Source organism: Vicia villosa, linkage group LG6 (assembly GCF_029867415.1).
Source record: "Vicia villosa cultivar HV-30 ecotype Madison, WI linkage group LG6, Vvil1.0, whole genome shotgun sequence".
Classification (NCBI taxonomy): domain Eukaryota; kingdom Viridiplantae; phylum Streptophyta; class Magnoliopsida; order Fabales; family Fabaceae; genus Vicia; species Vicia villosa.
In genome coordinates, this window is record NC_081185.1 from 143278810 (window position 1) to 143293384 (window position 14575).

The window sequence follows — 14575 nt, forward strand, 5'->3', positions numbered from 1 at the left end:
GGATGTGCAGGTCGAAGTATTCAGAAGCTTAAGAGCTATGATGAATATTATAGATAGCTTAAACATAATGAATTAGGTGGTGTGTTAAATTGTAATTCCTTGTGTCGAAGCATGATGTTGTTCGACACAAGGCGTGTTGAAAAATTAGTCTATCAAAGTGTTTGTAGTTGTCGATGTGTTGTAAGTTAGTTGCTGTACACACAGATTCGATTTAGAACCAAAATAGGTATTTTGGGCTTTTGTAGTTTTGGGCTTTGTTTGCCTTAGGGAGAAATCAAACCTAAAACTATAAATAGATGGAGTAACCCATATTTTGATATACAACTTATATTCACAAAATTTGCAGTTGCAGGCAAATAACAAATTTTCTAAAGTTTGTGAGCAGAGAGAAACTCTGCAGAAAATAATCATCTTCTTCCTTTTATTTTGCAAACTCTAATCCTTTGTAACAACAGGACGGGGATAATTACAATGCTAGTGACTCGATATGGTATAGGGACGTAATTTGTAACGATATTAAATCTGTTTATTCTGATGTATGTTTTGCTGATTGTGTTAAAAGTAATTTCAAAAAGGGAAACAACATTTTATTTTGGCATAGCTCTTGGTTGGGAAATCTAACGCTTCGCGACACGTTTCCGGATCTGTTCGATATATCAACCAAGAAAATTTGCACTGTTTATGATTTATTTCATTGGGATCAAGATGCTTTCTCTTGGAATTTGGATGTGCTAGTTGGGGGTGATTTAGGTGAAGTTGCGGTTTTGAATACAGCACTGGTTCTGGACCAGTGGAAGAGATTGGAGGAGCTGTTGGCTACGGTGACACCGGATCAGAATGGCAGCGACGACTTCACTTAGAGTTTGAATGATAATGGCGATTTCTCTGTCAGCAGTGTGGCTCATTTGGTTTCGCAACACAAACCATATGCGCTGAATATTCCAATGGTGAAGCTGCTGGCTGAAGTTTGGAAAATGAAATGCCCTCCGAAAATCAAAATATTTGCTTGGAGGTTGATCATTAATAGATTTCCTATGAAAGATCTTTTGATTTCAAGAGGTGTTACAGATTTATAGAACAATCTCAACTGTGTATTATGTAATTCAACACAAGAGAATTTGAATCATCTGTTTTTCTCTTGTCCTGTTTCTAGAGTAGTTTGGGAGAGGATTTTCTTGTGGATGGGTGAAGAGTTCGCTCTTTTGTTTGGAGAATTATTGAATTTAGCATCCATTCAAGAGAAGGTGAAGAATGTTGATTTGAAGATGAGGATTAATTCCATTTGGTTGGCAACTACTTGGAGCTTGTGGTTAATGAGAAATTCTATTATTCTCGAGGATGTTTCGGTTAGTTTTGATGTCGTGTGTTCCAACATTTTCTTTTGGTCTTGGAGATGGTTAACTGTTGGCAATTCTAAGTTAAACACTAGCTTTTACGATTGGTATAAACTCCCGTTGTAAGGTGTCTTAATCTTTTGGTGTTTCTTGTGTTGTAAGGGTTGCACCCTAATGCGATTTCTTATAAATTAATTGCTTATTAATAAAAAAAATTAGTATCTATTATATTGTCAGTGAATTGTTAATTCTAAATCATTAGAAATGTTTGACTTTTATAAAATCACACAAATCATTTGTTTTACTATATTCAAATATTTATTAGTTAAAGAAATTTAATCAATGATTTTATTTTGTAAATGAATGTCATTTCAATCTTACATGCTTATATGTCTGTCAGTGCACTTATTTAATATAAGAGATAAATGTTTTAACATTTGTCTATTCTTTTGTGTACAAATTAATACTAGTAAATAAAATTTAGGTTATCTTTTTAAAGTGTCATAATTCTATCATAATCTTATACTCCCTCCGTTCCTTTTTAAGTGTTATTTTAGCAAAAAACTCTTCAACCAAGATAGTGGATTGTTAGAGTTACTTTTCCTATCATACCCTTATTTATTTTTTTCTTTCTAAATAAATTCATTCATACATTCTCTTTTTCCAATAACTAATTGAAAAATGTGAGGTGGAGTTATTGAAAAAATAAGGGTATAATTGACAAATTATAACATTAAATTATAAAACGACACTTAAATAGGAACAAAAAAATTCTTCTAAAACGACACTTAAAAAGGAACGGAGGGAGTAAATTTTAGTTTTAATAGCATAGTAGAATATTTCATATATTAATATTAAAAAAATAAAAGAAACAAGAGTTACTGGTAGTTAAAACTTGAAAATATAAAAAGTTCACAAAATCTGCAATCCTTACATAAACCAAAAACACCTAAATAACAAAACTGAGCCTTTAGCAGCTTCTTGGGACTTTCCAGCAGTCTAAGGAATTTAACATGCACGATTAAGTATAGTTTCCCTTCCTTCCTTTACCTCCTCCTCGTCTTCCTCCATTTCTTCTTCCTCTATTAGCATACTGATATGCATGGTTCTTAGACCATGATATATTATTTGCTCTCCTTCTTTTCCCGACATTTCGTGCTTGATACTTGTCATGCAGCTCACCACCATACTGTTCCTGAGGAATCCACCTTTGAGAATCATCTTGTTCCCAAAAGTTTGTTTCGTTATTTTCATGGTTGTTTGATCCCCATCCCTCCGCACCATAATTTTGTTCTTGAGGCTTTGTTACTTCTTCGTCATTGTCACCCCATCCAGTAGGTGTGAGTTCCCAATTACCAAGATAATTGTCGACAGTCACAGTCTCCTCCTGGCTCTTTTCTATTATTCTATCTCTGGCCTCTTCTTCTCTATCCAAATCCAGATAGAGTTCAGGATCAACACTTGCATCCCAATCTACTTCATCAATGTACATGTCTGGATCAGGCAATGGAATGTCGCAGCGAAAGCAGTTGATCTCAGCCCAAAACCTGTTTTTTGCATCGTGAAAAGCCTGTTTGGCGGCAGAGTCATCCCACTTCATCACATCGGAATGCGACTCCATATATCTCTTGCCTTCTAATAGCCTTCGCCATGGAACTGCGCCAACAGTAGTACAAAATTGCTTTTCCCATAATGGTACTGTTGTGAACCTGTTATCTGTGAACCAAAACAAGTAAACCGAATCAAAAGAAAGAACAAACCAAACTAAAGAAAGGAAGGGAAAAGAAAAAAAAAAGTTTACCGTTATAAGATGAGTATCTCCGGTGACCCACTTGGTTTTTTCCCCAACTATCCATTTCAATAAGGAAGATAGAAAGCGATGATGAGACAAAAGAAGTCGTCTGAGGTTTCTTGTTGCTTCCACGAGAATTGTACTACTGGCCCAGTATTTATAGGAACATGTTCTTACTTTTGCTTTTTAGTTTGGTGAATTCTTATCTACCCAACTCAAAAAGTTGGGTAAAGTTGCCTCCAATGTAAAATGTCTTGAAAACAACAATCAATTGTAATATTTAATAAATAATTAATTGTGTTAAAATTAAATGGCATTGTATGATTGATTGAATGTACACTACCCAACTTTTTGTGATGGGTAGAGAAGTTGTTCCCTTTTAGTTTTGTTTATTTCATAATTACTTTTTGGTACTAAATAGGAAACTGTTTTTAAATTAAAAGGATTTCCTAAAATCGATTCTTAGATTTGAAAACAAATGCGTGTATATGAATATTACCAAAAACCATAAAATAAAATGCATGTATATGAATGAATTTATGAAAACAAATGCATGTATACGAAAGCTCTTTATGTTCATTCTATATCCATCAAATGATCGCATCCCTACACATACATACCAAAACACAAATCGATGTTTTAATAATTATTTTTATTTTATTGATTTTTATTTTATAAGAAAATGATTGTCTTCCTTATTGGGGAGTTCTCGTTCAATAGAAATAATATAATGTTTATTTTTTTCTTTTATAAAGTTGGACCAAATTTTCAACATACTAGTCAATGTGCTTTAGATTTTTTTTTATTTGATTGAACTGTAGTCTTCCCTACCAAGTTCAGCATCAATCACCACTAGACCAACTAAAGATTGTACTATTATCAATTGAGAGGATTTAGTGTGATTACATAATTGAAATTTAATGTTAAGAGAAATTGAGTTAAAACGGGACTGAGAGAGTTCAAATCAATTTTAATTTTAAATAAACTTCAGGACACGATTTTTATTATTAGTATCATTAATTATCAAAGATCACAACAATAAATAAAGAATCTTTCACCTCAGAAAAAGATATCGAGATATTATGTCAAGTCGAGATATTATGCCAATTGTTATTACTGGTAAATTTATTTATTTTTGGTCAATTATTACTTGTAATTTTATTTGTAAGAAGGTTCTATAGTAAAATTTTATATATTATATTTTTGACCAATCATCTATTAGCATTTAATTTTTTGGGTTACAAGTCAAATGTTAAAGAAGTCTTTTTGTTAATTTTTTCCTGAGTTACAAGTCAAATGTTAAAAAAAAATTAAGTAAGAAAAAAAGGAAAGATGGAAAGGCGACTAGTGAAAAATCATTGAAAATAACTTTAAATACGGTAACAGGGAGTTAAAGCGAGATCCATTATAGCTATATTCTCCCGGTTTTCCAAAAAAATTGAGGGGATATGTTTGTTATTTTTGTTTTATGGATAAAATCTGACGCTCACTTATAGATATGTTACCTCGGTTTTTAAGAAAACCGCGAGAAAAGGTTGTCTATTTATATAAAAAAATCAAACATGGTGCTCACTTATAGATATGTTGCCTTAGTTTTTGAGAAAAACAAGGGAAAAAGTTGTTTAATTTAAAAAAAAAAACCAAACATGGTGCTCTCAGAACCTATACTCTCGATTTTTAGCATATTCGAGGTAAAAGTTTCGTCATAAAAAGTGTTATTTGTAGTAGTGTCACATATACTTGAAGATTAAACCCATTGTGAAAGAATGATTTCATATGAAGATATTCGTCGCAAAACAATAAAAGAGAATCAGAAAAAGATGAAGCCTCTCAATCTTACTCAACTCTCTCAATCCATTTACAAATCATCTTCTTATTTTTCAAAGTCATCATCGATTAGTAATAAATTCTCAATACTAATTTATACAAATTATGTTTTGATTGTTGACTGATATTCACTGACACGTCTTATTTAGTTTGTGAAGGGTCGTCCAAGGTTTGTATATCTTGAAGAGCTAGAAGAATCCAAGAAGCGCATACGTTCAACGCAGTGGCGGAGCCAGGAATTTTATGTAGCCTGGGAAAAAAATTTAACTACACATTACATGTGACAATATATAAATAGTCATTAAGTGTGCTACATAAGAGAGATGAAACCTAATTTGCGAATAGTGTGCTAAATAAAATTAAGAGGTAAATGCCCTCTCCGAGAGTTCTTTGCGGTGAATGTTTGAAAGTGACGGAGAGGGGAGAGAGGAAATACGAACAGTCAAAGAAAGAAGATGCAGCAGGTTTACAATGGCGGTACCATGATTTTTTTTATTATATGTTCTAAGTCATAAATAATTAATTTGGTTGGGCCTTCCTGGACCATTGGGTATTCATTTGTTTTAATTTTCACACCTTTATTTTTACTAATTTTGCCTCTGGTTTCGTTTAAAAATCGGCTATTAAATTTGAGGAAATACAAAGAAATTAGGGGTTGAGCCCGGGCGCGTGCCCGGGCTCGCTGGGCTATAGAACCGCCCCTGGTTCAGCGACAAATCCAAAATCATCAATAATTTCTCTGTCAATCCAAACTACAATAACCTCACCGTCAATCCAAACTAAAATAACCCCTCCGCCAATCCAAACTATAGAACCACACTTTTCAGAGAAATTTCCTAACCATGACATTTCACCCTCTCACCCTAAAGATGTTGTGGTACAAGATGAGACTGAAGATGATGTTCAAGTGGCTACTTCTGAATTTTGGAATGTATGTGTTATTAGTAAGTAATTTAAGGTTAAAGTATATTTAAATAATTTAAATGTTTTACATAGTTGAGTTATGACCATCTTTTAATTACTTTTTTATGTGATAGATTTTTTTTCATAAGAAACTCTTGTATAAAAGAGAGTACTAGGGGTACTCAACCCTTACAAGAGAAAGTAGGTAAAACCTGAAAATCAAGACATAAACCATCCCAACTAAAAACTCACATACATAAAGACGGGTTTTTAAACCACTCATAAAAGTTACTTCTAATCCTATCTTTGGCTTCGATAGCAAGCCACCACCAAGAGTACCAAACAATTGAGAAGAATAACTCATCGCAATCCAAAACCGCATTATTGAAAATGATATTATTTCTAGCCTTCCAAATACACCACCATATCGTCATCCAAATAGCTGCAGCCCTTTTACATTGGAACTTCCCCGCCAAAGCAGAAATTCCCACATGAAGTTGTTCACAACAGTCTTCTGCCCCTTGCGAATCAATGTCCAGCCAAAGTTTAATTTTTCCTCACATAATTCGTAGCTTAGAACAGGAAATGAAGATATGAGATGGTTCTTCAAAATGTAACTCACAGAAAACACATAGGGCCTCATGATTATTCGCAATAATTCCACGACGAACTAACTGATTCCTCGTCGGCAGCCTGTCAAGAATCACTCTCCAGCAAAAAAATTTGAGCTTAGAAGGTACCTTAGATGCCCAAATATACTCCAGCCCCTGTTTTCTGCCTATGTCCAGCTCCCCATCTTGTTGCTGTAATAAATCGTAACCCGAACGAACCGTATAGCATTTTGACACGTCAAAAGGCCATACAATTACATCTTATGATGGAACATGGATAATACTTGAATGTAATTCAGATGGTCTCGCATAATGATCAGTTGCTCATTTGTTAGCCGGGTATTTGAATAGAGTTGTTAGAATGTTTCAAGACTTTCTCATGATGTTCAAGAGTTGGAAGGAAATTCCAATGGATAGAAAAACAAAAATTTTATGATACCAAAATAAAAGTAACATTAATAAACAACTTCACATTTTTTAAATTAATTACATTGTGAATACTATTTGCTTTGTCATATAATTTTATTTTTATGGTTAGCTCCATTTTGTTGTTGATGATGGACATAACAAAGATTTCATACTTTTTTCTGCTAGAAAAAAAAAATGGAGGAATGAGCGATATAACTTGTTTAAAAACATTTATAAATGGGATAGAGGAAAATCTTGCAAATTTTTCAAAAAGGTATTGTTAACGAAAACAATTGGGCCTTTTTGTTCAATATAGGCGGAGAAGATACTCAAGTAATATTATTGTTTTACTCGTATAGTTGTATTCTTAATATATAAATACGTATTTCCCATGTGTTTTACGTGTGTTTTTATTTGTTGCCAATGTAAAAAATAGCAAATCAAAATGTCAAAAATAGAGAAAAATTAAAGATTCCGAATACACTCAGATCTAAGTCGCTTGCAAGGAAGCGACATGAGTTGGTATGACTAAATTTATCTAATAATTATATGCTTAATTGTATAAATAATTAATATGTGAGCTTATTTATAGGAATTGAGAGATGAACGACCATACCGTAGAGGAAAATTGTATGTAGTTTGTCATAAAAAGTTGGACAAGTCTTTTTTAACAATGGAGATGCATATAACAATAAGTGCAAATAAACATGTCATGGTACTTGGACTCTGGGTGCTCACGTCACATGACGGGAAGAAGGTCTATGTTCCAAAGTCTGGAACTTAAATCTGATGGAGAAGTAAAGTTATCGGAAAGTTTAACTTCCTTGTTGAAGGCTTTGGGTATTGTTTCGGTTAAGGAGAAGGAAGACGAAGAGGATAGCTTTAAGTGGTCTTTGTCGAGCAATGGAGAGTTCTCCGTTAAGTCTTGTTACGATCTTTTCAAGTCTTCGCTATCCGGCCCCCCGTTGGATAGACAAAAGGCTTTGGCCTTCTCTTTTCTTTGGAAGTGCAAAGTTCCTTCAAAAGTCCTAGTGTTTGGATGGAGATTTATCCATAATCGGTTGGCAACAAAAGATCAATTGGTGCGAAGGGGAGTGTTGAAGGAAGGTATGGAAGCTCTATGCTCTTTGTGTGAAGAGAAGGAGGAAGACATTAATCATCTATTCTTCAAGTGTGTGTCCCCTTGTAGTATTTGGAGAAGGGTGTATATGTGGCTAGAGTTATCTAATTTCTTGACAATTGAGGATTTTGAGAATTTCTTCTTCAATTATGAAAAGATTCCGTCTAATAAAAGAATGGTGGTGGCCATCGCTTGGCTTGCTTCGGTTTGGACAATATGGTCGAAGCGTAACGCGGTAATTTTTCGAAATGAAACTTTTAGCTTTACCGAGGTGGTTCTCTACTTGTCAAAAGAAGATGAACGATTGTAATTTTTATATTTGGAATATTCGACCTCTCGATTATAGCGAGGGGTAGGAACTTTCCTCTTTGTATTAGTTTGGAGCATCCCTTTTGCTCCCATTAATACCATTTGCTTATTTAAAAATTTTTTTTTTTTGGAATACTTGTTAGACTCGTTAAGGTTTAGAAAAGATAAAACATTTTTAAATTTCTTAGAAGTTAGACTCATTAAGGTTTGAGAAAAAGATAAAACATTTTAAAATGTTTTTACAAGTGGAGAGAATATGTCTGAAAATTAGTTGTTTTTGTACTTTACGAGAAAATTAAAGGTAAAAGAAAATATGTAAAACTGATATTGAAAGCTGAAAAATAAAAAATAATAATCAATAATAAATACTTAAGATAATTAAAAAAGAGGAAGTTTTTGAGTGAAGAAAGTATCCAATAAAATAAAATAAAAAACAAATAAACTTGACGACAAGGAGTAGAAGCTATAAAATAAGAAGGATCATGGCTATCTTACAAATACGAAATTTAGATAATATTTAATTTACCATAGATAAAATTCAAATAGAATTTTTTAATCCACCTTATGATTTTCTTACGCACCATGTGAAATTCTAAAAATATTTTTGAAAACCGGAAATATATTTTTAAGACGCGCTAAGAATTGATAAGAAATTAATTTTTTTGGAAATGCATTTTTGAGACGCACCCGAAGTTGCATTTCTGGTATGTTGATACACAGAAAACAGAAAAAAAATGATTAAAAAAACACCAAATTCACAAACTCAAAATACCATAATTCTAATATTGATAACATAACATAAGCAATACATTAAGGATTTTTTTTAACATAATTCAAACATTACACTTCAACGTCCAAGTGGGCGTTGCAACATGTTGATAATATCATCGATCGATCTCGCAATAGTCGCATTCAGCTCGCTCGGAACTTTTGCTTCTAAACGGAAAAAGGTTCTCCACTTAGCGTAAATTAGCACTCGTCTTTAGCTCTGGTGATGAACTAAAGAGGGATGTTGCCATATGGTAGAAGCTCATGCACTGTGTATTGCAGATCTTCAAGAGGGATGTTGTGAAAAACGATACCAATAACAAAGTATAATAGGGAATTAGAGAGGAGAAGAACACAAGAATTGGTTATAACTGCTATTCTTTCACTTTCTCTTAAAACAAGATTACAAGTTTACAAGAATAACAAATAACCTCTCTCACCCTAAATTAGGATTTGCAGCTCAGCAATGATGAGAGACTAGTATGCTATCTATAATAAAACCTAACATACTAACTAATGGGCTTTTTCAGCATGGCCCATTACACAAGCCAACTTAATACACAAGCTAACTTAACAAATTAGGGTTTAAACACTAAAACCTAATTTAACATGCTAACCACCCTAGCATCTTCGACATCTGCATGCTAGACCCATCTTCGACTACAGCATGCACACTTCGACACCAGCATGTGAACAACCTTCGACTTCATGCTTAACTCTGTCGAACCAAGAAGCTACCCTTTGGCCATACTAGAGTTCGATCCAATATCTCACAAATCTCCACCTTGGATCTAACTCTACAACATCAAGGGAACAAACTAGCTTTCTTCATGCAGCTTTATCAACTGCATACAGTGGAAAAACTTGCAACTCGGCAATGTCTTGGTGATCATATCAGCAGCATTGTCTTCAGTCGAAACCTTCAGCACTTGGACTTCTCCACGCTCGATTATTCCTCTGACGAAATGCAGCCTCACATCAATGTGCTTAGTTCACTCATGATAGGCTGAATTCTTCGACAGGTGTATAGCACTTTGACTATCACATTTAATAGTGATACCTCGACCTTGAAGTTTCAGCTCCTTCGCAAAACCTTCAAGCCACAATGCTTCTTTCACAGCTTCAGTTAATGCAATATACTCCACTTCAGTGGTTGATAAAGCAACAACCTTCTGAAGTGTTGCTTTCCAACTAATTGCTGTGCCAAACATAGTGAAAACATATCCAGAAATAGACTTTCTAGAATCCATACAACCTGCATAATTAGAGTCGACATATCCTTCGATTACTGCTTTACTATCTTCACCTAAAGCTCCACCATAAATTAGGACTCTATTCAGAGACCCATTTATGTACCTTAAAATCCACTTCAATGCTTGCCAGTGAGCCTTTCCAGGATTCACCATGTACCTGCTTACAATACTTACTGTGTATGCTATGTCAGGTCTAGTACAGATCATAGCATACATCAAAGAACCGACTATATTAGCATATGGGATGCTATTCATATAGCCTCTTTCGACATCAGTACTGGGACACTGATCAATACTCAACTTGAATTGAGGGTTTGTTGGAGTCACAATTGGCTTCGAATTCGACATACCAAAATTTTCAAGAATCTTCTGTAGATATGCCTCTTGAGATAAGCATATCTTCGACTTCTTTCTATCTCTCCGAATGTCAATTCCAAGAATCCTGGAAGCAGCTCCCAGATCCTTCATATCGAACTCCTTATTGAGTTCATCCTTCACCCTCATCACATCTTCAACACTGTTGCTTGCTATGAGAATATCATCCACATAAAGCAACAAAATAACAAATGAATTACCAGGACGAAATCTGAAGTAAACGCAGTGGTCGAACTGACTTCTAATGAAACTTATGCGTGCCATGAACTTGTCGAATCTCCTATTCCACTGTCGAGGAGATTGTTTCAGCCCATACAAAGATCTCTTTAACTTGCACACATAATCTTCCTTCCCCTTTTCGATATACCCTTCAGGTTGCCTCATCAGGATCGTTTCATCTAGATCACCATACAAGAACGCAGTCTTCACATCCATCTGTTCCAGTTCAAGATCGAACTGTGCCACCATGGCAAGCAACATTCGAATGGACCTATGCTTCACAACAGGAGAAAACACATCATTGAAGTCGACACCTTCTTTCTGAGTGAAACCCCTTGTAACTAACCTTGCCTTGTATCTTTTCGACGTCACTCCTTCAATTCCTTCCTTAACTTTGAAAATCCATTTACAGCTGACTAACCTTGCCCCAGCAGGTTTCTTGATCAGTTCCCAAGTATGATTATCATGAAGAGATTTCATCTCATCATCCATGGCCTTCAGCCATTCAGTCTTATTTCGACTCCTCATAACTTCCTTATAGTCTCTAGGTTCTTCTTCTAGAACCTCACTTGCAGAGATTAAGGCATAAGCTATAAGATCTGCATATCCAAGTCTCTGAGGTGGCTTGATGACTCTTCTCGACCTATCTCTCGACAATAGGTAGTCATCGTCAGTTTCCTCAACTTCAGCATCTTCTGCTTCTTCTTCGACTTCATCTGGGATATGCAATTCAGCATCAACATGCTCCACCTCAACAGGAATCTCTACCTATTCCAGCTCTTCGTCAGATGTTTCTGTACTTCGACCAACATCATCAGTTTTCTTAAAAGCCATTTCAGCTTCATTGAAAACTACATCTCGGCTGGTGATACACCTCCTGTGAACTGGCTCTAGGCACCATAGCCTTTAAGCTTTGACTCCTTCAGGGTATCCCATGAACATGCATCTCAGAGCTCTAGGTTCGACCTTGTCTTGCCTAATGTGAGCATAGGCTACGCAGCCAAATACTCTCAGTTTGTCGAGATCTGTGGATGTCCCGACCAAACTTCTTCAAGTGTCTTCATATCTAACATTGTCGAAGGACATCTGTTTATCAGATATGTTGCTGTCGAAACAGCCTCAGCCCAGAACACCTTCTTTAACTCCGCACTAGTCAACATGCATCTGACTCTCTCCAAAATAGTTCGATTAAACCTTTCAGCCAAACCATTTTGTTGTGGAGTACCTGCAGTAGTTCTGTGCCTTGCAATACCAGAGTCAGCACAAAAACTGTCGAACGCTTGATTGCAAAATTCAAGGCCATTATCGGTTCTCAACCTCTTGACCTTCCTGCCAGTCTGATTTTCAACCAGAGTCTTCCAACTTTTGAAATTCTCAAAAGTTTCATCCTTAGTCTTCTGGATGAATACCCATAATTTTCTGGAATAATCATCTACTATGGATAGAAAATACCTTGCTCCGGAATGTGTTGGACACCTTGCAGGCCCCCAAAGATCAGCATGGATGTAATCAAGGGATCCATGTGTTCTTTGTTTGCCTTTGTTGAACTTCACTCTACAAGATTTTCCAAGTACACAGGGTTCACAAAACTTCAGCTTTTCGACTTTGTCTCCACCAAGCAAATTTTGTTTCCCTAATTCGATCAGACCCCTTTCACTGACATGGCCCAATCTCATGTGCCAGATTTCTGTCTTCGACAAAGGTTTCGTGGATGCAACATTTGTCGAACCACTTACAACTTCAGCCTCAAGGGTATACAAGCCTTATTTCTTCACGCCTCTCAAGACTTCCTTCGAACCCTTCATGACTTTTAGGATACTTTTCTCTCCTTGGAAAACATATCCTTTCTTGTCGAATTCACCAAGAGAAAGCAGATTTCTCTTCAAATCAGGAACATACCTGACTTCAGTCAACAACCTTATTGACTCATCATGGAGCTTGAATCTCACAGATCCAACACCTGCAATCTTACAAGCCTTGTTGTTTCCCAACAATATTGATCCACTATCTTGATCACATAATTCCTCGAACAAGTCTTTGTTTGGAGTCATGTGCCAAGTGCAACCTGAATCCATAATCCACTCTCTTCTCGAGTCACTGCTTGAAACCACAAGAACATTAGATGATTCGAAATCATCTTGAACAATGGCTGCATTGGCATTATCCTTACCTCCATGATCTTTCAGGCGTTTAGGGCACACCTTTTTTGTGTGACCCTCCTTCTTACAATGATAGCATCGAATGCCAGATGCTTCGTCACTGTAAGACTTCGACTGGCTTTTGCCCTTCTTGTCGAACTTACCATTCTTTCGCAAGAATTTTCCTTTAACGGCCAAACCTTCACCAACAGTCGAAGGTTTATGCTCCTTTCGTTCGTTCAGGTCCTTTGAATATAGGGCTAATTGAACTTCTTCAAAGGTCAGGGACTCCCTTCCGTACAAGAGAGTTTCTTTGAAGTGAGCATGTGATCGAGGCAAAGCGCACAATAGTAACAGCGCTTGATCTTCATCATCAATCTTTACATCGATATTTTCAAGATCAAGAATCAGCTTGTTGAAAATATCTAACTGCTCAGCCAACACTTTGTCTTCAACCATCTTGAATGAATACAAAGCCTGCTTAAGGTAGAGTCGATTTACCAGCGATTTGGTCATATACAAACTTTCAAGTTTCGCCCATAACCCTGATGCTGTCGTCTCCTTTGATACCTCTCGTAGAACCTTATCACCAAGGCTCAACAGAATTGTGTTGTGTGCTTTCTCGATCATAATTGTCTTCTCCGCTGCCGTTAATGCAGCATTCATGGCTGCCTCTCCCTTCAACGCTTCCAAACAACCCTGCTGAACCAGTAGGGCTTTCATCTTCAAGCGCCACAGACCGAAATCATTCACTCCGGTGAACTTTTCAATCTCATACTTTGTTGAAGGCATCTTCTCCACGCTCACCGCACCAATTTGTTGTGAAAAACGATACCAATAACAAAGTATAATAGGGAATTAGAGAGGAGAAGAACACAAGAATTGGTTATAACTGCTATTCTTTCACTTTCTCTTAAAACAAGACTACAAGTTTACAAGAATAACAAATAACCTCTCTCACCCTAAATTAGGATTTGCAGCTTAGCAATGATGAGAGACTAGTATGCTATTTATAATAAAACCTAACATACTAACTAATGGGCTTTTTCAGCACGGCCCATTACACAAGCCAAATTAATACACAAGCTAACTTAACAAATTATGGTTTAAACACTAAAACCTAATTTAACATGCTAACCACCCTAGCATCTTCGACATCTGCATGCTAGATCCATCTTCGACTACAGCATGCACACTTCGACACCAGCATGTGAACAACCTTCGACTTCATGCTTAACTCTGTCGAACCAAGAAGCTACCCTTCGGCCATACTAGAGTTCGATCCAATATCTCACAAGGGATATACTCGGTGATCTTCAATTATCGTGATGGTGTATTATCGATAAAATGAACATTTTCAACATGTCAAATGATGCTCATCTAGTTTTTCGTGTTTTGGTATGAAACAATATGAAGAATGAGCCTATATATAATAGTTGGAGGATATTATGGACCACATAAACCCTATCTGCCTACAGGGTGTGAACCGGAAAAGCATCTCCGACTTAATTTTCTCTT

General features: G+C 35.9%; 1 protein-coding gene across 1 annotated transcript; it reads right to left on the minus strand.

Annotated features, from left to right (window-relative positions):
- Window positions 1-2355: 2355 nt before the first annotated feature.
- Window positions 2356-3190, minus strand: LOC131614881 (uncharacterized). The gene is made up of 2 exons (XM_058886418.1): window positions 3136-3190; window positions 2356-3050 (listed from the first exon to the last, which is right to left on the minus strand). The coding sequence occupies exons 1-2, from the start codon at window positions 3188-3190 to the stop codon at window positions 2356-2358; spliced, it is 750 nt and encodes a 249-aa protein (XP_058742401.1).
- Window positions 3191-14575: the final 11385 nt, after the last annotated feature.